This window comes from Sciurus vulgaris, assembly GCF_902686455.1.
Source record: "Sciurus vulgaris genome assembly, chromosome: 12".
Classification (NCBI taxonomy): Eukaryota; Metazoa; Chordata; class Mammalia; order Rodentia; family Sciuridae; genus Sciurus; species Sciurus vulgaris.
The window spans coordinates 29308336-29335291 of NC_136473.1; the positions used below are offsets into that span (position 1 = coordinate 29308336).

Below are 26956 nucleotides of genomic sequence, written 5' to 3' on the forward strand. Positions count from 1 at the left end.
GAATTTGTGCTTGTGACAAGGAAGAGGAGAACAAGGGGCAGATGTAGTGAACACTAAAGGTCAGGGGATATCTCTGTGTGTGTGTGTGGCAGGGGTCATCCTCAGAGTCAAAGTCAGACTTGAACAGTAGCTGAAGTTCACTCTCTGGGACACGAACACGCCAGGCATTGGGTTGGAGTCTGTTTCTGTATTCCTCTGGATATGAAAATGAGAGGTCTTTTAGTAGTAGGCTGAGTCGGTATTTGTCCCAAGTGGGGCAGGTTAAGACTCTAAGTCATTACTCTAGGAAGTAAAGGCAAAATTCATCAAGTAGAAGAAACAAATGAAAGTTTAAAAATGAAACAGGAATATACAACTTCCATCTGCTTTTGTATAACTCATGGAAGTAGTCTTTGTACCCAAAGGCACCAGTCTGTTGGCTGCATGAATTCCTAATAGATGCGTGGCTGAATAAATGACTTTTTGTCATCTCTACTCCTTCAATGATCAGTGCTTTGGTGAAAAACTGCAGACAACACCTGCGGGAATGTGCTCTAATCAGTTCACTCCCTGGCACCACTATTAATATATGATCTCACTATTTTGAGCTATGTGAGGACTTAGATAAGACCGCAGAGGTGTATTTTCCAGCATTTCATGCTGCTTTAAAGAAAAAGAAGAGAAACTGAATTTTTTTGACTTCTATTAAAATGGTGATGAATCCTGGGAGCTGCGTTTACAGTCAGGTTTCAACAAATTTGGTAATATGCTTGCACTTTCTTCTCAATCACTTTCCAGTGTCTTTCTGGTGCTGATTAACCTCAGGGTGTCTGGAATGACACTTGCGTTTCTTGCTAAGGCTGCTGTGGGACCCACTGGTTGGGCATGGCTGTGTGGTCAGCACAAGAAAGCGGTTTCATTATGTTCCTCTTCATGAAGGCTGAGTATTACAGTGACCTCCAACTGGCAGTGTAATTGCTTAATTAGCTTCTCTTCTGAGCCTGAGATTCCTGTAGCTCTGCAGGCTCTTATTGATCTCTGAGAAATGTGGGGTTGTAGCTCAGTGTGAGAATGGGAAGAGAGGGGAAGGCAGCTCAGGGGCACCAGCTGGTCCCTGGAGACTCAGACCTCCGTGTTCAGCATCCTCTTTACTCAGCTCAATGGAATGTCGGCCTTGTGAGAATCAGTTAGGGGCAGATAAAGCAAGCAGAGCACAGTCCCCCTAGCCTCTCATTTGGAGAAAATATACACCAGGGCTAACAGCCTAGTACAAAAATAAAAAGAGCACATGATTAGTAACTGTTTTCATTCTGAAGCTGTGTGACCATCTAGGAGAAAGAAAGCAAAATGTCTGATTTGAACTGAAAAAGCCCAGATCCCCTACTGGTTCTCCAAAGAGGCCGTGTCTGTTGTTGTTCACATTATCTGACAATAGGGCACAGGGTGGAACAGGGCAGGCCCATTACACAGTATCCATATTTTGTTTTATTTTTTTAAGACACCACCCATGATATGTTTCCTTTTAAAACACTGATCATTTCCCAAGCAGAACAAAAAGAAACAGGAATAATAGAACTTCTTGCTTCAGAGACAACGGAAACAATTCTTTAAATTTGTTGTTTTACAAATGAACCCATGACAGAAATCTCTCTGTTTCTCTGTCTTTCTCTCATTTCTTCCCTTTCTCCTTTATTCTCCACCACAATTTTAGTGTCTGCTAACTACTTGAAGATGATCTCTTTAAAATGTTTATTTGTGACTTGCTTGTGATAACCTGCTTAGCTATTTTGCATTCCAGTTTCAAATTAATCACCAGTAGCTGTGCTCATCAATACTTTGTAGCCCCAAAGCCAAGAAAGGGTTGAATTGAAGCTGCAGCCCTCAATTCTCAGGTTTTGTTTACATTTTAAATTCAAAATCTCCTTAAATGCTTGTTTATTTGTGAAGATAAAATAAGTATCTTGGATTTCTTTTCCTATCAACATTTGCAGGCATGTTTGAGTCACAGTTTACAACAACTACAAATTATTAGAGTTCACACAGTCTCCTGTAAAATGTGAAGACTGAATTCAGATAATATAGAGTAATGGAACAGGAGTAAGAAACTCCTGACGTGAGATGTGGGGCCACAAATTTAGCTGGGTATTTAATTTCAGAGCAGTGTACCTGGAAAATATCACTGACTGAGGAAACCGATGCTTCCTTACTCCCTACCCTCAAGAAAAGCTGCTGGAATGAGTAATATTTTCATTTCCTTCCTTACTTACATTTATGACTTTAACGGCTTGTATAATTTCCTGAGGGATTCCCCTCCCTGTCATTAAATATTTCCCCTTCTTGGAGCAGTGCAAACTCAAAAATTGGAATTCCATTAGCAAGTACATGACCATATATAACACATGAAAATATTTCATGAACATTCTATCCTCAAAATTGATTTTGCACCTTGATGTGAATTATCCCTTTTGGACCTTAAATATCTTATCCTTCACCACATTTTTCTTTTCACCTTTATAAGCTTTGAGGTGACTCATAGCAGGAGACATGTGTTGCCAGATGGAGTTAAAAATGAAGTCAAGGGTAAGGACCAAGAAGACAGCCAAATTAGGCCAGGGTCAAGGTGAGAAAAGAGTTCACACTAGACCAGAGAATTGTAATTAGACCAGAAAAGGGCAAGGCATAGATTTATATCTGAATTCAAGAACAGAATCAAGGTTGGAACTAAGGGATATAAATTCTGGTTTATGTATTGGCCTAGACACTGTGCTCTTTGTTACATATCCTACTAAATTAGCCATGCTGGGAATCCTGTGCATGTTCAGTGGAATGGAATGCATGACAGATGCCAGCCAGCCTGAAATCTGCCGGGGCGCAACATAAGACTTTCTAAAATACTACTAAGGATGCTTTAGTGCAGTTCTAGATAAATGGTGGGATATTTCCATTCTATTTTCAGAGCTCTCATGATTATCTTCCTAGGAGACTGTGATAACTCCTTGACTTCATAGAACCATGGTCTCTCCATATTCTAACTGAATAAAACTTGCTTTTACTTTTCCTCTTAGTTTAGTGATAACTGATCAGATGCCAAAAAGATAGGTGTTACTTTGCCCTCCTGAGTGTGTGACTGAGGGAAAATAGCATGTTTTCCAATCCTTAGCTTTCTCAACTCCAAAATGAAGCAGTAAGAAGAATTAACTTTTAAAAAATGTGTTTAGAGTGCTTGCCAGTGTCTACGACGATAAGTAAAAGCTGCTACTCCTAATTTTTCTATTACTACCTCTGTTTCTGTTACTATTAATACCATATTAAAAGTCTTAAGTTTGCTTTTGTAAAATTGTAATCTTAAAAGAAAGGAAGGAGAAAAAAACTAATAATTAAAATTGCGAATCTCGGGTACACAGAACTGGATTCATAACCCTTAACTCTTTACTCAGTATCATCATGAATTCAGAAACAGCACCCGTTTTTATTTAAATTTTAAAAAAATCTTAAAATATGTATTGTAATTTTTACACATTCTTTAATATATTAGCAAATTTTATCACTCCATAAGTACATTATTTTGATACCTTCAAGAAGGTCTGCAAGTAAGTTAAGAAAGAAAAATAGGGCAAAATATGAAAATAAAAGCATATTCATATATATTCCCTAATTTCTTTGCCGGAGAAACTCAACTCTGAAGCTAAGGTACAGCATTTTTGTACTTTGGGGATTGTAAAATATGCCGTATGCTTTGCTCTTGAATTAAAGTAGTTTGTTTTTACTCTGGCTCATAATAATTTTAACCCATACATTATATTGGTTTATTTCCATCCCAAGTAAGATAAAACTTAGTGAAAACAAGAAAACAGGAGATTTCCTAACTCCTACCCTTCAACAATCTGAGATAATATATTCGTATTTCTGGAAATTAAAATACAAGTATTACTGAGGAAGTTAAAATTCATTTTTCCCCTGCAGTCATGAGCTTTGGACTATAAGTGATGACTGACATTTCTGTCAGGTGATCATGAGCCATTTAATCATGCCAGGGTTTTCATGGCAGCAGAGAGGGAACTACAGGCTGAGGTATTGTATCCCACATGTGGTCAACCACATGTTCTTCGGTCCTTCAGCAAAGCCCTCAGTGGTTGCTTATCTTTATCTGGTGCAATTTAATAATATATAGAGCTACTGAGCTTTCCTTTTTAATTTGATTTTACATTTTAGAAAGAGGACCTTGCATACTGGCAATTGTTTGTGAATAAACTAAGGGGAGATACAAATTTAAGGCAGGAAAGAGGGACCTAGGCAAGATCCAGGCACTAAGACACTCAAACAGGGGTCTGTGGATAAGGAAGAGAGATCAGCCAAGAGATAGATCAGAGAGGGAACTGACAGAACTTACTGATCCACTGGATTGGGGGCAGAGAGATACCTAAGCAGTTGGGTACATGCTCCTGGGCTTTCTTTGATGTAAGAGATGTGAATGAAGGAGGAATAAAGGGTGACCAGGATGAGGAGATGGATTCAGTTTGAGGTGCTGCTTTTCAAAGTTCCTGGGACATAGAAGAGATGAATGACATCTGGTATGCAGTTGGCTATACGAATGTGAAGCTTAGGAGGGAGGGCTGGGGTCCAGTTATAGAAAGGAGTCAACTAACAAATGTTTGGGAGATCTTGAAACAGAAGCCATATCCATTAACCTTGAGACATTCCTGCTGGCATGAGCGGCAGATTGAATGGTTTAACATCCATGTGGCTGAGATACTGCCGTCTTTCTGTTACATGAATCATGCACTTTGATTGACAGTGTAATCACTTACATGTCTGAGTGGCTAAACATTACAGATTTTACAGGCTCCTCACATTCAACTTGTGAAATATAGAAAAGAAGAAATAAGAAATAATGCCAACTTTAATATCATAATACAGATACAAACTATTAAAATTTTAGTTTATTTTCTATACACTCACATATATGCACACAGTCCTACACACATATGCATGATTAGTTTAGAGAATACTACACATAATTTTGCGTATACTGTTTTTTCACTTAATATTATTGGAATATTTTTCTTTTGAAAAATTGGTTCATTAATTATACATAATCAGTACTTTATTACGGACTATTTAATTTCTTTTTTCTTATTTTTAACAATGTTATGAAGAATATTTTCATATGTGAATCTTGGTCTACATTTCCTGTTATTTCCTTTATACAGGTTATCTTTATTGAAAACTCTCTTCTGAACTATTTTAAGTATAGAGAAAAATGGAGACGATATTAAACATACAAATTATAGAAAGTACAAAAACATTCCTAAGCCCAAACCTTCCAAATCTTAATATTTTCCCATATTTGCTTCAAGTTTTTTTTCCTCAAAAGAAATTCACTCTTACAGACACAATTAAGTCCCATGTGTACCCATCATTGTGTACCATTCCCTGTCCCCCATGCCAAAGGAAAACACTAGTGAGAATTTTAGTTTATTCCCATGACAGTTTTGATAGTTTTTCATTATATATCTATATCCATGCATACTATAAAATATTATTTTGCACATTTTAAATTTTATGTAAATAATGTCTCACAGGATATATCTTTCAACTTGCTCTTTTCACTCAATTTTCTGCTTTTAACATGCTTTGATATTGTTAAAATATTCAGATCTAATGCCCTTTTTTGTGACTCTACAGTATTCCATTCTATGTGTATGCCCTAAATCACTTACTCATTCTCCTGCTAATGAACATTTAACTTACTTCCAATATTTTGCTATAGCAGCCTCTTTGTGCTAAATATTCTTGTAGGTATTTCTGTATTTAACCATCCAGGAATTTCTGCAGAGTAGACACCTAGAAGTAGAGGTTAACTTATAACTTTACAGCACATCATCATATTCCACTTAAAAGTGTATATATGAGAATTTCTACAATGAAGTGAGAAAAACTTACTTGCATAATCACACTTGCCACCAAACTTTCAATACGTTATTTGACCTTTACAATAACCTTTGGAGGCAACAAGGAGGAATTACCTATCCCCAATTTTAATTTGATGGAACTGATACCAGGAAGTTTCTAAAATGCTTTGGCCAAAGCAACTACCCCTGGTAGATTCTGGCTCCAGCTTAGGTAGCTGACTCTCAGATGGCTGTGTTTTAAGCCGGGTGTTCCAGGTGTTCTAAGATCAGTGCACTTTTCACTAGCATCTCAGTTTGTCAGATGGAGAGTATCGGCTCAGCTGGGCTCTGTTAATAGCCTGCCAACTCAGGCTGAGCAAAATGAGAGGGGAACGATGTGTTTAAGCTAAGCATGGGTGTCAGGGTCCACGTTTTGAGTATTTATGAAACTTGGTTGTGGAACAGAGCTAGTGTTATAGGGAATGAGCTTGGGGAGGAAAACAGAAACTTTAAAAAATCACTGTCCTGCTGGTGATTGCATTAGGAGGCGGGGCCTTGGGAGACGGTCATGAGGGTGGAGTCTTCCTGAACCAAGATAATGCCCTCATAAAAGAGGCTCCTGAAGCCACTTGGCCCTTCCAGAGACTCCAGTGATAAGAGTCAGTCTGTGAAGGCACAGGCCCTCACCAGACACCAAATAAATCTGCTGGCTCCTTGATCTCGGACTTACCAGCTTTCCAAAACTGTGAGAAATAAATGTTTGTGGTTTCTAATCCACCCAGTGTGTGGTATTCTCTTAGAACAAATTCAGCAGACTAAGACATCCTCCTAATCTTGACTGGATACTTTGTCATCCCAAACTCAACCTCATACGTAAATGGATTTTGTGATTTTCTGAACAATCTGTGATAGCCTTGCTTTCCAAAGAAGTCAGTAAGAAGCACAGAAACTAAAAAAGGAAATGGAGAAGGAAAACAGTGAAGTTCCTCAGGGGAAGTAGCATTTAATGATTGCTTATCACATTCCAAGCAGCCTGTTACCTCAAAAACTCCTCACTCTGACCCTGGGGGAAACATCCGTGAGGGGCAGCAAGGGTACCACGCTGTCTTCACCCTCCCTTTGCACTCATGACCCAGTCCACTTGTTGCCTCCATCATTCCACCCAAACAGCCTCCCCTCATCTTCTAGAGATGCCAAGTCACAAAGTGCAATGAATCATTTTGGCCCCTTCAGTAAAGTTTGGCACAGAAGATAGAGGTGTAGAAAAACCCATCGACTCCCCATAGCATTTTCAGGTATTTTAAAAGGGCAGATGGGAAAGAGCATATGTTTTGCTGGTCACCCAAATTTCTAGTTCTGACCAGTGTTGAAAGTTCAATTCCTCCGTGTCTTGCATCTTCTGGCTGTTCCCTTTCTCTCTGTCCATTGTGAAGAGAAACTTACAATTTATACCCCTTTTCTTGATTTCTCAAAAATACCATTCACCCAGCACCTTTTGGATAGTGGAATTTAAAACTTTATTATTATTATTTTGTGTGTGTGAAGCTGGGGATTGAACCCAGAGCTTCAAACGTGCTAGGCAAGCACTCTCCCACTGAGTTACTCCCCCAGGCCCTTGTATAGTAGACTTTAAATAAATACTCCAGGCACTGGCAGATGACTACTACAAAGAGCAGCATAGCAGTTAACCTAAAATGCATTATTAGATGCCTTGTTCTTAGGAAGTCTTCATATATTTTCTCCTCAATTCTTCATTTCACATTCTCTATTTTAGTTATCTCTCTGCAACAAATCACCCCAAAATATAATGACTTAGAACCACCCTATTTACAAATGATCAACAAATATATGAAAAATGTTCAATATCTCTAGCAATTAGAGAAATGCAAATTAAAACTACACTGTGATTCCATCTCACTCCAATCAGAATGGAAATTATCAAGAATACAAGTAACAATAAATGTTGGTGAGGATGCAAGGAAAAAGGCAGTCATACATTGCTGATGGGACTGCAAATTGGTGCAACCACTCTGTAAAGCAGAATGGAGATTCCTCAGAAAACTTGGAATGGAACCACCATTTGACCCAGCTATCCCACTTCCTCAGTATATACTCAAAGGACTTAAAATAAGCATTCTACAGTGATGTAGACACATCAATGTTTATAGCAGCTCAGTTCAGGATAGCTAAACTAAGGAACCAACCTAGGTTTCCTTCAATAGTTGAATGGATAAAGAAGAGATGGCATATATACATAATGGAGTTTACTCACTCATAAAGAAGAATGACTTTATAGCATTTGCCAGCAAATGGATGGGTCTGGAGACTGCCATGCTACATAAAATAAGCCAGTCTGTCCCATAAAAACAAAGGTCAGATGATATGTGGAAGCTAACTCACAATGAGGGCGGGCAGTGAGGGGAAGAATAGAAGTGCAGTAGATTAGACAATGAGGAGTGGAGGGAAGGGAGGGGGGAAAAGCAAAGGAAAGGGAGTGGAATGAACCTGACAAAATTTTCCCATGTACATATGTGAAAACAACAGAGTGAATCCCACCACCTGTACATCCATAAGAATGGGACTCTAACTAGAATAAGATACATTCCATGCTTCTATAATTACATCAGAATGGATTGTGCTGTCATGTTGTAAAAGAACCAGTAAATTAAATAATAATTTTAAAAAGAACAGTTGTATTTGTAGTTTCCATAGGTCAGGAAACCAGGAGTAGTTTACCTGGGTCCTTTCCAACTCAGTCACGTGATTGTTGCAGACTCCTGCTTAGGGGCCTCCTCTGACTCCTCACCATGCAGGCCCTTCATGGGACATTTTACACAGAGTGTGGCAGCTTGCTTCTATAGAGCAGGCAACATATATATAGAGAGAGGGTCAAAGAAAGAGAGAATACTAGGTGGAAGTCACCATTGTTTGCTAACCGTGAAGTAGATGGTTGGAATATTCTGTTCATTTAAAGCAAGTCATTTAAAAGCAAGTCACTTTTGCTATTTTCTGTTAATTTAAAGTAAGACATTGGGTATATCTCACACTCAAAGGGAGGAATTACGCAAGGGCACAGATCCCAGGAGTCGGGAATGACTGGGAGCCCTGTTGATGACTACGTCCAAGCTCGCAATCTTCTGTTCAGTAATTTGTATTGATTTTATGTCCAACTCGGGCTCCTATCTCATCCACATTACTGAACAACCCCCTTTTGGACATTTTTGCTTTCACGGTTTTCTACCTCATTCCTTATGTAGCAATTTAGCTTTCTGTCTCACTTTAATAGTAAAGGCTAATATCTACTATATACTTACTATGTGCCAGGAACTCTCCTAAGTACTTTATATCTTTGAACTCTTTTAATTCTCAAAAATACCATGAGCTGTATACTCATCTCAATCCCATTTTACAGAGTAGGAAGCTGAGCAAGGAATTAGGAAGTTTAGAAAGGGGAACAACTTGTCCCCCTCCCCCATCAACATCACCTCCATCAGGCTGTTTCTGTGCTCAAAGCTTAGTGGAGGAATTTTGCTAAATAAAATCTATCTTTCCCTCTAAAAGGCATTCTGCGACTAACTTTTAAATATACATGTTCTTAATACGTATTTGTATCACCAGTATGTGCATCAGAAGGTAAAGGTTTCCATTGCTCAGCTCTGCTTTCTCAAATTTCCATTCTGAAGGACGGTGAACATAGATTCCCCAGGATTTTAAATGTCCTCAGGAGGGGATGCTGTTCTCCCACCCGAATGGTTTTCCTCCACGTGTCACTTGACGTACGACACGATTGACACGTGTTAACCTTGGCAATGGCTGACATTTACCCATATCTCCTCCAGGTCCTGAAATGTCAAGTGTGAACATTCGTAAGTTTTTGGTTTCTCTCTCACTTCTGGCTGGAGCTTAGGATGTGAAGGGTTCCCATAGCATCGTGATGAGTCCTGTGTTCAGAAAGCTGATTCCTCCGGAGGAGCATGATGCCCTCAGCCCATCTCCTGCCTCCACCTTCTCTTACACGGCAGTTGGAAGGCACTGGGAGCCGAGTGGGCAAGGTCGGACCTGCCTTGTGATTGGACCTCTGCCCCTCCCGCTTTGGGCCCAGAATGCCTGCCTGTGTGGCAGCCACAGTTGACGTCTTTCCCTCTGTGAGCAGCCTCTTACTCACTGTTGTGCCTACTATGTGTAGTTACAGTCCATCCCATGAGAGAAAGCATAGCTTGTCTTAGCTCAGGGTTTTTTCTACCCTCTTGTCCTCTGTTCTTAAAGACCAGAGCTGTCCTAGGTTAGTCATTTGTCGATTTGTACATCCAACCTTTAGTGTCTATTATGCGCCAGGTTCTGTACTAAAAATCTACACCCTCCTTTTTTATGTGATACAGTTAAGTTTTGTTATTTGGAATATGTGTGCTAGCTAGAATCTGAAAACTTTACAAAAGTCTGGATACTTTCTAATGATACTGATTATGTAGCCCATAGAAATTAGGTTATCACTTATCCAGATCTGCCTCTGTTTGTTTGTTTAAATTTTTATTTTATTTTTATTTTTTACAAACTGCATTTTGATTCATTGTACACAAATGGGGTACATCATTTCATTTCTATGGTTGTGCATGATGTAGATTCAGAACATTTGTGTAATCATACATGTACATAGGGTAATGATGTCTGTCTCATTCCACCAATTTTCATACCCCTCTCCCTCTCATTTCCCTCTACGTGATCTAAACTTCCTCCATTCTTCTCTCACCACTACCCCCCACCCCCATTAAATATCATCATCCAATTATCAGGGAAAACATTCAGCCTTTGGTTTTTTTGGGATTGGCTTATTTCACTTAGCATGATATTCTCCAATTCCATCCATTTGTCTGCAAATGCCGTAATATTATTCTTCTTGATGGCTGAATAATATTCCATTGTGTATATATACCACAGTTTCTTTATTCATTAACTCCCAAAGCACAAGAAATCAAAGCAAGAATCAATAAATGGGATGAACTCAAATTAAAAATCTTTTTCTCAGCAAAGGATACAATCAATAATGTGAAAAGAGAACCTACAGAGTGGGAGAAAACCTTTTCCACATGCACTTCAGATAGAGAATTATCTCCAAAATTTATAAGAACTTACAAAACTTTACACCCAAAATACAAATAACCCAATCAATAAATGGGCTAAGGAACTGGACAGACATTTTACAGAAGACATACAGGCAATAAATAAATATATGAAAAAGTGTTCAACATCTCTAGTAATTAGAGAAATACAAATTAAAACAACTCTAAGATTTCATCTTACTCCAATTAGAATGGCTATTATCAAGAACATAAACAATGGATGTTGGTGTGGATGTGGGGGAAAAGGCACACTTTTACATTGCTAGTGGAGTTGCAAATTGGTGCAGCCACTCTGTAAAGCATTGTGGAGAATCCTCAGAAAACTTGGAATGGACCCACCTTTTGACCCAGTTATCCCAATCCTCGGTTTTTGTTTTTGTTTTTTTGTTTGTTTGTTTTGTTTTTGTTTTGTTTTTTTTTTTGAGAGCTGCTGTGATTGTGCAGGGCAGAGGCTCAGGCCCAGGAAACAGATTTGGGATCCCAGCAGGTGGAAGAAGATGCAAGATGCAGTTCGGATAGTAGACATGCTTTATTCAGAGGTGGCAATAGCCCCTAGCCAGCCCCTAGCTCCAGCTGAAGCTAAAGCTCCGAGCCAGTACTAAAATTTGCCCCCTGAGTCCTTCCTTGGGCCTTTTTTACGTGCAGGCCAGACAAAGAAGGCACACGGCCAACAGGTTACATCAGTGGGCTCATGCTCACAAGTAAATGTTTATGACCTGAGTGCGTACACTGAATCAGAGTGTTTGTGACCTTGTCTACATGCCTCAATGAGGGAGCCTCACTACAGCCATTTTTGGCCTGACCTACAAGTTGGAACTCCTAAAAATAGTGGTTACTTTTTCTTTTGTGGATTGAACTTCACAATTTAATTTCATGAGTGTCATCTAGGAATGAATAAGTTGAGATGCATAAAGTTTTGCTTTGTTTGTATATTGTTTTGACATTTACTATCTAAGTAACAGGTCACAAAATCAATTCCAGGCATAGAAAACCTTTGACAGTAGATGTAAGTAAGAATTATATAAGTTTCATGGATATATTGTAGGTGGACCCAATAGTAATACAATTTACTAGCTTGGGAGCTAAATGGAAGTTAGGGAAATGCATATTGATAGTTTTCATGACATTATAGTTTTAAATAAATAATAATGAGGTTTCTCATATTTCCTTCCTTGCTGTGCTTTTCTTGTAACTTTGCAAATTACAACCTTAAATGTGAGAATGCTGATGTAAGATTATAGGTGTTAACACTCTCAAGAGAATTCATATTCCAAATGGAGTTTAAAAACCTACCTTATCAATAGTCTGAGGCTTTCAAATTTCATAAAATGACAATCATATATATGTGTGTGTGTGTTTATATATATAACAGCCATCACAAGCATTTTAAAGAGAAGTGACATGAAACATTGTAGAACTCAGTGAGAGAAGACTGCTGATAATTAGCTGTGTGATCTTGGATAACTTGCTAGCTTACATTGGGTAAGCTTGTACCCTAATAGCTAGCATACTTAACTCACTTTCTTCATTTAAAAAAAAAAATCACATAGTGTTGCAGATCAGATTAAGATGTTTGTGATGGCACCTGTAAAATCACAACATGCTCACACATTTGGCATGCCATTGGTATATAATTTCAGTTTAAGGGTATTTGAAAACCTTCTGCTTTGGATCTATTCTGTGTGAAGGAATGTCCCAGCCTGATGAAATTCAGCAGAGGGCCCATAATTTCAGGACTTCAGGGGAGTGGGGAAAGGCCTGGGAAGCTCTCCTCAGGAAAATGGTCATTCATGTGACTTTCTGAAGTTTCTAGCATTGCAACTAATTAGTGCAAAAATAAGGGCTTAGAAAAAGAAGAATTAATATCTACTTACTCACTGGACTTCTGCATTTGGAGAGAAATTAAAGTCTAGAAGAGGTTTACCTTTGTAGGTCTGTAGCCTTGAAAAAACGTTCTAAATTTTGTGGGTGTTGGGAGGAGGAGGTCATCTATAAACTTCACAGAAACCAGCTTTTTATGAGAGTTAAAGAAATTAAGTAATGTTGTTCTGACAAATAAATAAATCTCTTCAGAGAAGGAAGCATTCTTGTACCTTGATCAAAGCAGTTCCTATGTTCCCCAGCTCTATAACCCCAGAAGTTATAAGACAGTATATTTTATCCTTTGATAAGTAAACCAAGATAGTAATAATGGAATATTTCTAAAACCCTAGGATATTATAGGTATAAGCTTAGAAAGGTATAAAACCAACTAAAAACATAGTAAAGCCATGAAGTAAACCAATGGTGATAATATTGAAGAATATGTTGAAGTGTAAATGTAGTTGTACTAAGAGGTGTTTGGCTACTGTTTAAGGTGTTGGAAGTGTCCAGAAAAGCAGTTCTACTGGATTAGAAACTGTATTTTGATAAGAGGCTCAGAATAGCCAAAGCAATCCTTAGCAAGAAAAGTGACACAGGGGCATCACAGTATCAGACCTTATTTATACTACAGAGCTATAGTAACAAAAATGGCATGGTACTGGAACAAAAACAGACAAGACCAATAGAACAGAATAGAAGACACAGAGACAGACCTGCATACATACAGTTATCTCATACTAGACAAAGGCTCCATAAACATACTTTGGAGAAAAGATAGCCTCTTCAGCAACTGGTGCTCAGAAAGCTGGAAATCCATATGTAGTAAAATGAAATTGAAACCCCATCTCTCACCCTGCACAAAACTCAAAGTGGATCAAAGACCTAGGCATTAGATCAGAGACTCTGTACCTACTAGAAGAAAACATAGGCCCAACTCTCTATTGTGTCAACTAGGAACTCACTTCCTCAACAAGACTCCTAAAGCACAAGTAGTGAAATCATGAATCAATAAATGGGATGGTATCAAACTAAAAAGCTTTTTCACTGCAAAGGAAACAACCAAGAACATGAAGAGAGAGCCTACAGAATAGGAGAAAATCTCTGTCACCTGCACCTCAGATTAATATTCAGGATATACAAGTAACTCAAAAAACTTAACACCAAAAAAACAAATAACCCAATCAATAAATGGGCAAAGGAACTGAACAGGCACTTCACAGGAGAAGAAATACGAATGGTCTACAAATAATCGAAAAAAAAAAATGTTCAACATCTCTAGCAATTAGAGAAATGTAAATTAAAACTATACTGAGACTCCATCTCACTTCAATCAGAATGGCAATTATCAAGAATGCAAGTAACAATAAATGTGGGTGAGGATGTGGGGAAAAAGGTACACTCATACATTGCTGGTGAGACTGCAAATTGGTGCAGCCACTCTGGAAAGCAGTGTGGAGATTCCTCAGAAAACTTGGAATGGAACTACCACTTGATCCAGTTATCCCACTCCTTGTTATAAATCCAGAGGACTTAAAATCAGCATACTACAGTGATGCAGCCACATCAGTGTTTATAGCAGCTCAATTCATAATAGCTAAGCTGTGGAACCAAACTAGTTTTCCTTCAATAGATGAATGGATAAAGAAAATGTGGTATATATACACAATGGAGTGTTACTCAGCCTTAAAGAAGAATGAAATTATGGCATTTGCCAGTAAATGGATGGATCTGGAAAATATCATGGTAAATGAAATAAGCCAATCCCAAAAAACCAAAGGCCTAATATTTTTTCTCTCTCTGATAAGTGGATACTAACACACAATAAGGAGGTGGGGGGAGGAAAGAATCGAAGCTCACTGGATTAGACAAAAGAGGATGAAGAGAAGGTAGGAGGGAAAGATAGTAGAGTGAATTGGACATGACTCTTCTATGTTCATATATGAACACACAACCAGTGAAACTTCACATCATGTACAACCACAAGAACAGAATCCTAATTAGAAGAAGTTATACTCCATGTATGTATAATATGTCAAAATACACTCTACTGTCATGTATATCTAAAAAAAATAAAAAATAGGATCTATTTTTAATTGGTTAGGAAAACATAATTTAATTTTTAGAAATTAAAAAATATGATTTTATAATTTTTAGAAATTATAAAATACAAATGACAATTTTTGTTCAGTTAAACTGCCATATTTTAATCTCATACTTTAAATCCCATTCTGGTGACTGGCAGGGTATTGCATCTATCCTGCTCAATTCCTATCTTGCAAAGGGATCCACTTAGAAATTATGTGACTTGGCTACATTACTTAGGCTCTTAAGCAAAGACTGAAAGGATAAAATGGACAGTGTATGTGAAGGCCTAAATCCAGTTTCTGGAACATAGTAATGTTTGTCCTATATATTATTATTGCCATCTAAAGACAAGTAACTCATTTCTCTCTGGTTTATACATAAAAGTGTTTAAAAGTTTGTACTGGACAGAGTTCCAAGCAGATAGATGACTAAGCTTCAGTTTCACAAGTTGATAGTGAGATTTTGGGTCTGTATGATGTAGTCTCTTTTCCATCCGCCTGGATAGATAAGTTCTAGCATCGTACTAGGCAGAGACAGAGCCCATGACATTAAAAGAATAAAAAATGAGGTAATTTTTTCAATCAGGTTCACACCACTCACAGCATTGGAAGCACGCCATTTCTCTTATTTCTTGACCATGACCCTACAAAGAACAGAAAGTTACCATAAATGTTGGGTTTCTGACAATGAAGGGTTACTCATCATCATTTCTCAATTATTTACCCCTCCACTTATTCTTGCAATAAACATTCTTAGTTCATGTTGAGTGTATGACCTACCCTGAGGTCAGGGAAGGCAGGAAAGCTCTAAAAGGGACAGCATTTATGAAAACATCCATAGATGTAACAGTACCTCTGGCAGAGAAATTCCTGCTTAATTCTCAGTATCCCTAGAAATTACCAGCGACTCATTCTTGTTCTGAGTATTGACATGCTCATATGAAGTGACCCTTGCAAGTTCCTGTGTTAGTGTAGGACTGTTTAGAGGTGCAATGACTGGATTGTAAGAGCTGTAACCTGATCAATTCATCCTAGTTTGAATGAACAGACTGGCTGGTAACTACAGGCAGGTGGGTTGTGGCTGGAGGAGATGGGTCACTAGGGTAGTGCCCTGGAAGGGTACACCTGCCCTGTGGCCCTTTCTCTCCCTCTCTCTCTCTGACTCCTGACTCCACCTTGAGGTGAGCAGCTTTCCTCTGCTGTGCTCTTCAGCCATGATGTTCTGTCTTGCCTTGGGCCCAGAGCAACATAGTTGGCCATCTGTGGACAGAGACCTCTGAAACCATGAGCCAAAAATAAAACTTCCTTCTCTAAGTTGTTCTTGCCAGGTATTTTAGTCACAAAGACCAAAAAAAAAAAAAAAAAAAAAATCAGTTGAAACTACTCTCATGGAACTATATGCCAAGACACTAAACTGAAGCCAGTTTCACTAAATTCAGCAAATGTATGGGTTTCCACCATCTCCCCAAGTGTATAGGTAGTTCATGGATCAAGAGCCTCACCAACATAAAGCTGAAGTTCTCAACCAGTCTTCTCATCCTTTGTTTTCTCAGACATATGATGGCGTAAGCTCTGCAAGTAGCCGCCTTGCCCGGGTGTGTGGAAGACAGCTGCCAACTAACCCCATCACCTCTTCAGGGGACAGCCTCTTTGTGAGATTTCAGTCTGGCCCTTCCAGACAGAGCAGGGGCTTCCGAGCTCAATTCAGGCAAGGCAAGTACCCTGTGGTTTCCCAAACGTGGGAGAAATATTGCTAAGTGGCTTGTTGGTGCTATTATAAAATGAGACCAGTCCTCACCCACTGATCACAGCCTCCTACTCAACGTGCAAAAAGTTACATAGAACTGGGAAGCTGGGCTCACAATCATTCCAATGGCCATACTTTTATCTTTGTCTAACTTAAATGATACTGACTTCCTATGGGTCTGCATCTCTCTCAAAAATACTGGGTATTCTCAAAAAGTTTTCAGAATAATGCTTAAAGGTCTGCTAATACTAGAGTCAGTGTGTCTTTCCATTGTTTTAGTTCTAAGTTCACTGCTTCTGTTTTTCCTGCAAGACCCTTTCACCCATTGTCTTTGATCTGGTCCTGCATGGAGGTAAACCCTTTATCCAGCTTCAGGAACTCAGGGCTGGAGGAATTATTGATTGACTTCTCTGTGGTGATGCTTTTTATTTGGATGATTTAGATAATTCACTTAAAATTGTTTTGTTGGTTGATGCAGTACACCCATTTCAGCAGACTTGGCTGTGTTTTATAGTAAAGGGCCCTGGATGAGGACAGTTTCTGAATTTAGAACTCCCAGTGATGTATTGTAGACTTTGGAGCAAGACAGACTACATTAATGTGTCTCAATGATTTTTTCTTAAAGTTTCTTAATACTTTTTTTAACAGTTAATTATGCTCTTAAGTGTTGACTTTAGATTGAAAAGTCCCTACTAGCTCTTATCTGGACTACTATAACAGCTTCCTCAAGCTCACCCACCCCTTGCCCCACTTTCCTCCAAAGTTGCTTGCAAAAGCCTTTCTCCACAAACCCTGGAAAATGAAGCCCAAGCCTCTCCAGATGTTAACCAGAGGTCCTACGACCTGCCTAGTACTCTTGGCTGCATCACATCTGACACCTCGTAAGCCCTGAACCTCAGCCAAGCCTCTGCAAACACTTCTTTGGTATCTTTTCCCAGGCTGCCCCCTCTCTGGACCACCTGTCCTCCTCCTCCAAGACCTCCCTCAGAAGACTCCTTTTTTGTTCTCCAGAGGCAATGCTTTCTCCCTCTCCTGGACTCCCACAGATACTATGCTGTTATCCTAAGGAAGTCTGTTCAATCAATATTTTTCTAGAGAGAGAGAGAGAGAGAGAGAGAGAGAGAGAGAGAGATCATTCCTATACTTATAGTATATGAGCGAACAGAGTAAGAGAATCGGGCCAGAGTTTTGTTTGAATGACTCAGGCAATTCATAGCCATTTAATAAGCTGTTCTATGCCTCTTTCTGACTTCCTGTAATTGAAGAATATTGTTATAAATGTTAAGTGCATTCCCATTTTCTGATGGTTTATGTGCAGCTTCCTTGGCAGAAAACATCCTTGGCATGCATTTCAGAAACAAGGGGAAAAAATCATTTATGTTTTCCTTCATCAAATAACAGTTTTGTACAGTTAGTAGAAATCAAAAGTATATGACACATGTGTGCTTGTGTCCCCCAGTGTGTGGAGGCCGCATCCTCACAGACTCTTTTGATAGTATTTCCTCTCCATTGTTCCCTGCCAAGTATCCAAACAATCAGAACTGCAGCTGGATAATTCAAGCTCAACCTCCATGTAAGTAACAAAAATGGGAAAGGAAAGGAGTTCGGGGCAGATGTGTCTGTGGGAAGTCAGTCTATGAGTAATGTTCTTATCTGCTCGGTGGTAACAATTGATGGCCTTCCTCTTCTTTGGAAGTCCCAATTCCTGATATACAGGAGAACAAGCATTTCCTAATCTGATAGGGAAGTAATTTTTACTGTTTTATCTTAATATAAAAGATTTAAAAAAAAAAACCAAACTTTCAATTTCTAGCAAAACATAGCAAAACGATAAACCTTGTTGTATTGACTAGCATGTGAGATTGAAAATAAGCAAAAATAATTGGTAGTTTTGACATATGTGCCTCAGGTACAGTAGATGTTCAAGACAGTTGTTCCATGAACAAGTGAAAAATAAGAATTATAGGCTGGAGAAATACCTCACAGTTTGAGAATGCAGTGCCAAAAAACTACAGATCTTCAATCTAAGGGGAAACATTATAAACCCAGCCTCTCCTGCAATGTATATATTTAAAAAAAATCTCAGCAGAGAGCTGGCAGAAACACTCAAGAAGTGCTTCCTTTCTTTTCTTTTTGGAATCCTAGCATCTTATTTTGAGACCTCATGATAGCTTGTTGATCAGGATTACTGTTCACATTTTACTGGCAGAGAAAATGAGGAGACCACTCTGGGGCACAATAGAATGACTGCAAAGGGGTGGGGCCATTATGAATCCTGTTGCATGTAAGCTCTGTTCTCCTTTAAAGTTTTCAGGAAAAATGTATTTCAGACACAATGTGAAAAAGTCATTAACTCCTCTACTCAGTTCTGGAATTAATGACATCACTATGTGAAAATAGGCAAATCAATTAAACTTCTCAGTCTCCAGTACAAAATAATTTACAAAATGAAGTGTTTGGTTTAAATATTATCTGACACTTTCCCTAGTGGTGTTAAGAGTTAACAAATTCACAGCATCTTTGTTGATCTGCATAAGATGGGGGGGGCAGTGATGTAATCCTTAGCCAATTGCAGACTGGAGAGGGTAGAGCCCTAACTGGGCATGGATAAAGAAGCCCCCTGCCTTGAGCTCAGCAGTATTGTGCTTACTGATTATTTTCTAATGAGTTGTAAAGCATTTAGATAAAAGATCTCACTGCCTCAAGGACAACAACAGGAAAGGATCCTATTCTGAAGACCAGGGACCCTGGAAGAACAACAAAAGGAAAATGTACCCAGGCACTTGATGTTCTGCAAGTAATTCAAAGCTTTCTCGATAAATGACTCCGAACCTCTAGGGCACTAGCTCTGGCCTTAAAATAAACTTGAACGTGCTAGGATGTGTGTGCTAGTGAGAAAAGAATGTCTCATTTACAAGCACATGTAAAGATTCAGAGTTTCTGGAACCTGTTCTACTGAGAAAAAGGCCTAGGAAATGAACATGGTAATGATAGATAACAATGTGTAATGACTAGATTTTCCAGCAAAGCAGTCTCAAAGTTCCTGGGAAGACCCTACCCAAGAGTCCTGTTATTTACAACTACCAGCATTTCAGATTCTACAGGCACTTTCAAAAACATCGATTGTGTTGCTCTTCAAAGAAAACCCTTGAGCAGAGAAGTCCCTCCCCTCTGCTCACTCAACCGCTGGGCAAATCTGCCAGATTTCTTACTTCCCTGCTGAAAAAACCCTCCACTGAAGCTATCCCCAGTAAAATTTCTGTTTTTTTTTTTTTTGCCAGTAGTTTAAACAATAACCTCCTCTCTTTTTTTCTTACAGTCAATCATATTACTCTCTCCTTTACCCACTTTGGACTGGAAAGCAGTACAGGGTGCATACATGACTTTCTGGAAATTTTGGATGGCGACTACTATGATGCACCCCTCCGAGGTACTACAGTGCTTGCCCACGTACAGCTGTGGTTTTGGCTGCCTGTCATTTATGTACCTACATATTTATAGGTTCCCACTCAAGGCTAAATGTTTCCAATAAATATGAGGAACAGCATAAGCCAAGTAAAGGTAATTAGAGGGTAGGAAAGCAGGATTTAATGTAGGGTTCAAGACACTCAGCTCGTTTATATTCAAGGACACGAGTTGTTTGTGTATTTTTTTTTAAGGAAAATTTAAAAATTGCAACTGTCTGAGAGAATAGTGGAATGAAGGCCATTCCAACACTGGAATTGTCAGAAACTTTTTGCCAATATTTGAAAAAAGTTCTTACATCCACATTGAGACCATGTCTTTGTCCTCAGTGGAAGCAAGGACGGCTTTATTAATTAAATTAAAAATTTGTTTAGACATCCCAGTAAATTAAAAAGTGCTGCTAATTTTTAAAATGTCTTCAAGTAACATAATCTCAGGTCATTTAAGCTTTCTCTAAGAATTTACTACTTTTTTTTTTTTTTTTCAGTTTTGTTACACAAGCTTCTCTCTCGATGGGTACCAGATCTGTCAGAGAAGAGATGTTGCTTTGCCTTTTGCTTATTGAGACAATAATGGACAATCAGGGAACACTCAATGCTATGTGCTCACTCCTCCTGGTATTGCCTGAGATAATTGTCCATAAACATTTGACCCAGGACAAGGGTATGCTGTTTAACAAAAACTTACATATCATGCCTTGTGCTGAGTACTATGTTAAAAATACTCTCTGAATAGTAACTCAGTTCTCATACCCTTATGATACAGGTTTTATTATTTTCAACTTACCCCTTTTCATATGGAGAACCCAAGGCACACAGCATTTAAAACTTGCCTCATGGCAGGTAGCTGGTAAATGGCAGAGCCAGGAGTCAAAGTTTGGTCATCTGGCTTGTGATGACCTATAGCACCTTGAGACTCATTATTAGTGCATTAATGGTGCAGGTCACTGCTGTGTCTTCTTTTAATACATTTGGAGCCAGGACATGTAAGTTTTTCCTCTGGTCATCTATTATTCTTTATCTGTGTATCACCATCTCTCCTGTGCTTGTATTTAACATTTATTTTAAATTTTCAGGCATTGCCTCAGACGCTAACTTTGACCTATGTGGTTCTGGTAGTGATTTCTCTGTGTAATTGGGTCTCTCATGATGCTAGTGGAGTTGTGCTTGTGACCTCTGCCAGGTCACCGTTCATGCTTCTTGTCATCATCTTCGTTATTCAGGCCGTTACTGTGGCACCTCCATGCCCCATCCCATCACGTCCTTTGGCAGTGCCCTGACACTGAGGTTCGTCTCTGATTCTGGACTGAATTTTGATGGTTTTCATGCCACGTATGCTGCATCCACATCGGGTAAGAAACGTCAGCAAACGGCTGGACTAGGTCAGCGTGTGTGGTGGAGGTCTGTCGTTTAGGACTCATTGACCTTCAAAGTTGGGGGATAGTTTCCTGAATCACCTCTCTGGCTGACTTGACCTTCTTCTAGTTCTAAGAAGACTGGGGAGAATAAGCTAGAAACCTGCCTGCGTTTTTAGCCACATCTCAGGATCTCAGATGACCTGTTGACCTGGGTCCTAGTGATGCTTGTTGTGGTGGCTCCTGGCTGCCGGCATCTGATGGCATCTCCATCTCCTGTGGATGCACAGCCATGTCTCCTGAGCCTCACAGCTGGGCTCAAGCAGGGCGTGGATATTGATGGGGATGTCAGGGTAGATGAAGCACGTGGGGAGGGAGGAAAGAGGGCCAGGCAGCCTGGGCTTCTCAGCCAGGAGAGGCCTGTTCCGACTCCTAGTCCTGTGGGAATAAAAAGCGGAAGCCCTGCGAGATGGTGGTGTGTGTTCCAGTGTTCTTCTGAGAAGGAAAAACTGGAATCTGCCTTCTCTCCTAGGCCAGAGTTGATGATAATCTTGTTCAGAAAAAACAAATGGTTGTAGGATTAAAAACAAGTCTATTATTACCCAGTTATAGTTCATGGGGAGAAAAGGCTTTTAGAAAACGTGCAGAGATCCCTTTTGATCTAGCCACTGTGTGGCTTTGGGGTTCCAGTTTCTAGAACCTTTTCCTTATATATGACATTTTTTTTTTTTTTTAACTGAGATGGAGATTCCAAGTTTCTTGATGCTGGTTTCAATGCTCTTTCTGCTTTATCTTACCTGAGCTGCTTCCATCTTTGCTCTGACACGCTCTTTCTTTTTCTTTTTTTCCAGTGTGTGGTGGAACCTTCCACATGGCCGAAGGCATCTTGGACAGCCCTGGCTATCCAGAAGTTTATCCCCCTAATATGGAATGTGTCTGGAACATTGTCAGTTCCCCTGGCAACCGACTCCAGCTGTCTTTTATGTAAATCCTTTTTTATGGTGTATTGTTTCAGTGCTAACGAATCTGCAGGAAGGAAGCACTGTTACTAATAGGATGGACAACTAACAGCACATGTGTCCAAGCAACTGCTAGAGAGAATACAGTGGGAACTTTAGGAAGTTTATTTTTCATATTTCCTCTGTTTTAGTCATAGTTTGGGTTATAAATAGCATTAAGATTCTCTCAAAAGTAGTTCTAGAGTCCTGCCTGACATTGCCAGCAGTACATTCTTAAGCTTTTGGTTCATAAATTTAGGGAATATTTATATTCAGAGAACAATTCTTTTATCTTTTCTTAGAATTCAGTACATTGGTTCTTCCAGACCATTGCTAACATTTTCTCTTCCAGGGGACAGCTCCGTGTCAATTAAACTTCTTCACTCACAGGCCTTATCCTGACCCCAATCCACTTTGCATTTTTTTTCCTATCAAAAGAATGAGTTTGGAAGTTCTTTTGGAACTTAGTAGTTGATTTGCAAAATCACTCCGGTGCTTCTTTCTTTGAATTCTAGCACTTTTTGAATATAGACTATGGATATTGATCAGTAGGATCCTACCACATTCCAAGTAATCTTACCTTAAACAGGAATAATAGTATTTCCCAGAACTGGATGTAAAAAGCACATGGTGTGTGCAATAGGATGTTTCAGTCAAGCAATAGAAAGGTACTATGATACGCCACCTTGCTAATGGATGCTTAGCAAATACCTGGTTGAGGATACTCTGGTATTTAAATTGCCATTTTGAATTAAAAGATATGCACACTCTAGTAGTACATATTATTGGGCTCTGGAATTACTAATTCTTTTTTGAAAATAATGTAAGTTAATATTGAGAGAAGATTGTTTGGAAGACACTTGACTATTTATTTATTCAAAAGTCTGGCTCTTAGAATCTGTGCAGCAAGAGCTGATTAAAAATGTGAGACAACAACTTATATGTGGACCAAGTTTAAACATCTCAAGTTTCTTTCTCTAATCCATCACGGTGCTACTTCAGGATGTATGTGGCCTTGTGCTAAGACAAAGTCACCCTTTTCATGCCTGAAAGGCAATGCAGGTTTAAACTGCCAATGAGGTTTTAGCTTCCTTTTGTCTTTACCGAAGGTACAAAACTCAGTATGGGACCAAATCTTTGTGTATAATTTTACCTGACATATTTATTCTTATATTAAGCAAATGCTTATCGAAATCCTAAGGCACACAGTAAGTACTTGCTGCTCTGGTGATGGATGCTTTCTTGATAATGATGAATAAAACACGATCGTTGTTCTTTTAGTGAAGTCCAAGGTCCTTCATGTGGCTTACTAGGCCTCATTCTTGCAGATGAAATGACTTCCTCTTGGTCTTTACCAAATCCACACTCTTGGCCACTCTGACATTCAGTGGTTGCAGGAACTAGGCTGTGTACTAGTGGTGTTTAAGAAAGATAAGATCCCAGTTCTTGATGAATTATTAAAAAATCAACTTCAGAGGCTTTTTCATTGAAACCTCAAAAGATAAATTTCTTCTGTAGCAGGACCACTGCTAGGATTAAGGACACCAAATTTGAAACGTACAACACAAGTCTGTTGCTCAGCAGGTGTTGGGTGAACGTTAATTCTCTCAGCCTCTGCCATTTCTAAAGTATCTTCTACGATACTTCACAAGTAAATCCAAATGGACAACTGTGGGCTCTCCTCCTAGAGAATGGTAGCTTATAAATGCAAGTGTAAGTTTCACCCATTGTACTGTTTAATGGACATTGCATCCCATTTACTGTGTAGAAAAATCATAGCAACTCATCTGTTTCCTTTCTCACCTGTAAGAAATTAATTTTGACTACTTTGTGTTACTTGCTTGAGTTTTATTGTTAAAATGCATTTTGTAGAAGGCAAGATGCTTCTTTACGTGTGCGTGGTAATGAGGATGGTTTCATGGCAAGTCTTGTGAGTTATTTCTGCCCTGATCTAAACTGTATCCAGATGGGTACTTAGAAATTTTTCCCTGGAGTGTGTGAGAAGCATATGAGAAGCATCTGAATCACATCAAGTTCTAAAACACAGGGTTTGGATTGTGGATACTGTGGTGATGAAATTGAATAGGGAGAAAAACTGGAGAAATTATGGTCGGATTTGCAACAAAAAGGGAGAAATAAAACCTAAAAAGGAGGAATTTTTTTGGTAAAGCAGATATTTAAAGGAATTAGCAGAAATTGTATTTTCTGCTTGCAGAGTGCTTTTAGAAAGCGACTGGTCTTGGTTCAAGAATCAGCATGAGATAATGAGAAACAGTGATTGTATTATTTTTGTTCCACATTGTATTTTTAACTAACGGATCTTAGCCAAAGGGTAGATTTGTTTATAAAAGGTACTGGCCTAAAGCGAAGATTTACAGTAAAAATAAAGCTTTTTAAAAAGTTAATTTAATTCTTATAGATATTGACCTACCATGATTTCTACAGTGATTCATGAAATGTCTTGCTTTGCTTTGTTCTAGATTAGCACTAGGTTATAGTACAGTGCTAGAAAAGATCTTTACTTCATGGTCTGGACAATTAGGCAAAACTCTAATATGCCCATTGATCATATGGAATCTCACTAAAATTAGTATCCCGCTTCAGTTAGTTAGTGCGGCCTCATTGTTCATTTCAAACAAACTCTCAGGTGATACTCCTGCTGCTGGACCACATATGGCACTTAGAACAGAAAGATTTTAAGAGGTCATTTCATGCAATTCCCCTTCTGAGGAAAATATTCTCCCTTTCTTCCATTTCTACTTTCTGAGAAGCAGAGGAATTTTATCATGTCTTGCATTGTTGAGAATATTACAGGTAGTAAAATTGAACATGAATTTAAGTGAGAAATTGCCAAGTCTCCCTAAAAACATGGATTTAGGTTATTTTCCTGCAAAAAATGATTGTAGGTATACATTTCATATTGCAAAACACCAGACTGTCCAGGAAATAAAGGGAGGCAAGATAAATATATACTTTGCTTTGCCTGATGTGGATATGTCCTGATTTCCTCTGCTTCTCAATTATTAGTCATAGTTTGCTGCTAAACCTGCATCTAGAATATATAGTCCAGATGATCTGTACTGTAATGACCCACTTCCTGGGATCATGAGAGCTACTGTCTCTGTTTTTCTGGTTAGAGATTTACCAGTGCTGGTGTCTGCTTTGAGAAGTGAGGGTAGTAGAACACAGTGGAACAATCAGCTTGCTCCTGTGCTCTGGTTAGCCATGAACTCTGGAACGTGAACCTGATACATTGATTCAGTGGAGTGGCCTCAGGTGACTGGGGCCTCAGCTGGTTCTCCCTAAGCATCTTAATCCATTAGCTGGATGGAGCCCCAGGGGATCACTGTGCTGACCACAGTATAAAGTTTTACCACACATCATTTCTTGACTGAAAGATACAGCACAGAAGTACATTTTCTGTTCTTGAAATATTTTAGTTTTTTTTTTTCCTTCCTGATGGATTTTTCTCTGTAGTCTTATTAAGCCATTCTTTCTTCCTCCCTTTGTCCTCTTAGCAAATCTCTCTCCAACAGCCTAAGGAAAAAGAATACTTTGTACTTGGTTTCCTCTTTTTCTTTTCTTTTTTACTAATTGAATTACCTTTTTCTTTAAAAAATGCTTTTATGTAAATAAAATATTACAAGGCAGCAAAAGTTCCCATTCATATTCCTCTAACTTCTCATCACAGCAGTAACCCAGAGCTTGGATTTTATGTGTATAATTTCCATATGTATTTTATACTTCTCAAGTTTTTTTTTTTTTTTTTTTTTTTTTTTTTTGCCGTGCTGGGGATTGAACTCAGGGCTTTGTGCTTGTGAGGCGAGCACTCTACCAACTGAGCTATCTCCCCGGCCCCCTGTATTTTATACTTCTAATATATGTGTATAGATCCAGTTCCACTGCACGGATTACTGCTTTCTGTTTTGCATTCTACATACGTGGAATCATACTTATTGATTGCACTGGCATTGCCCTGAATTTATAAATTAATTTTGTAAGATTTATCATCTTTATGATTGTGATCTTCACATTCTTGAACTTGAGGTATCTCTCTATTAATTTAGGTCTTTTTTATGTTCATCAATAAAATTTCATGTTTTTCCATAAAGGTCTAATAGGCCTTTTGTTACACCTATCCCTAGGCACCTTAGTTTAAATTGCTATTGAAAACAGCATCCATTTTTAACTGACAGATGTAACCTGGATGTCCTACCTAAAATAGCCCCAAACTGTACTTTATTTTTTTCCTGCTAGAACTTACCACTGTCTTATTGTTTATCTATTATTTTTGTATCTTTCCTCCTAGAATAAGCTCTCTAAAAAATGAGGCGCGTTGTCTAGTTTTCTTTGTTATTCTGTTCCTAATCCCCGTGACTATATCTGGCAATATAATAGTCAAAATTGTGTGTGTGTGTGTGTGTGTGTGTGTGTGTGTGTGTGTGTGTGAGAGAGAGA

At 38.8% G+C, this 26956-nt stretch overlaps 1 protein-coding gene across 1 annotated transcript in view; it reads left to right on the forward strand.

Annotated features, from left to right (window-relative positions):
• CUBN (cubilin) overlaps positions 1–26956 on the forward strand; it is a 286894-nt gene that overhangs the window by 145870 nt on the left and 114068 nt on the right. Inside the window, exons 32-36 of the mRNA XM_079108165.1 lie at positions 16488–16647; positions 18141–18254; positions 20001–20111; positions 21369–21497; positions 22352–22484. Coding sequence (XP_078964291.1) covers positions 16488–16647; positions 18141–18254; positions 20001–20111; positions 21369–21497; positions 22352–22484 — 647 coding nt within the window. The remainder of the gene's footprint in view (positions 1–16487; positions 16648–18140; positions 18255–20000; positions 20112–21368; positions 21498–22351; positions 22485–26956) is intronic.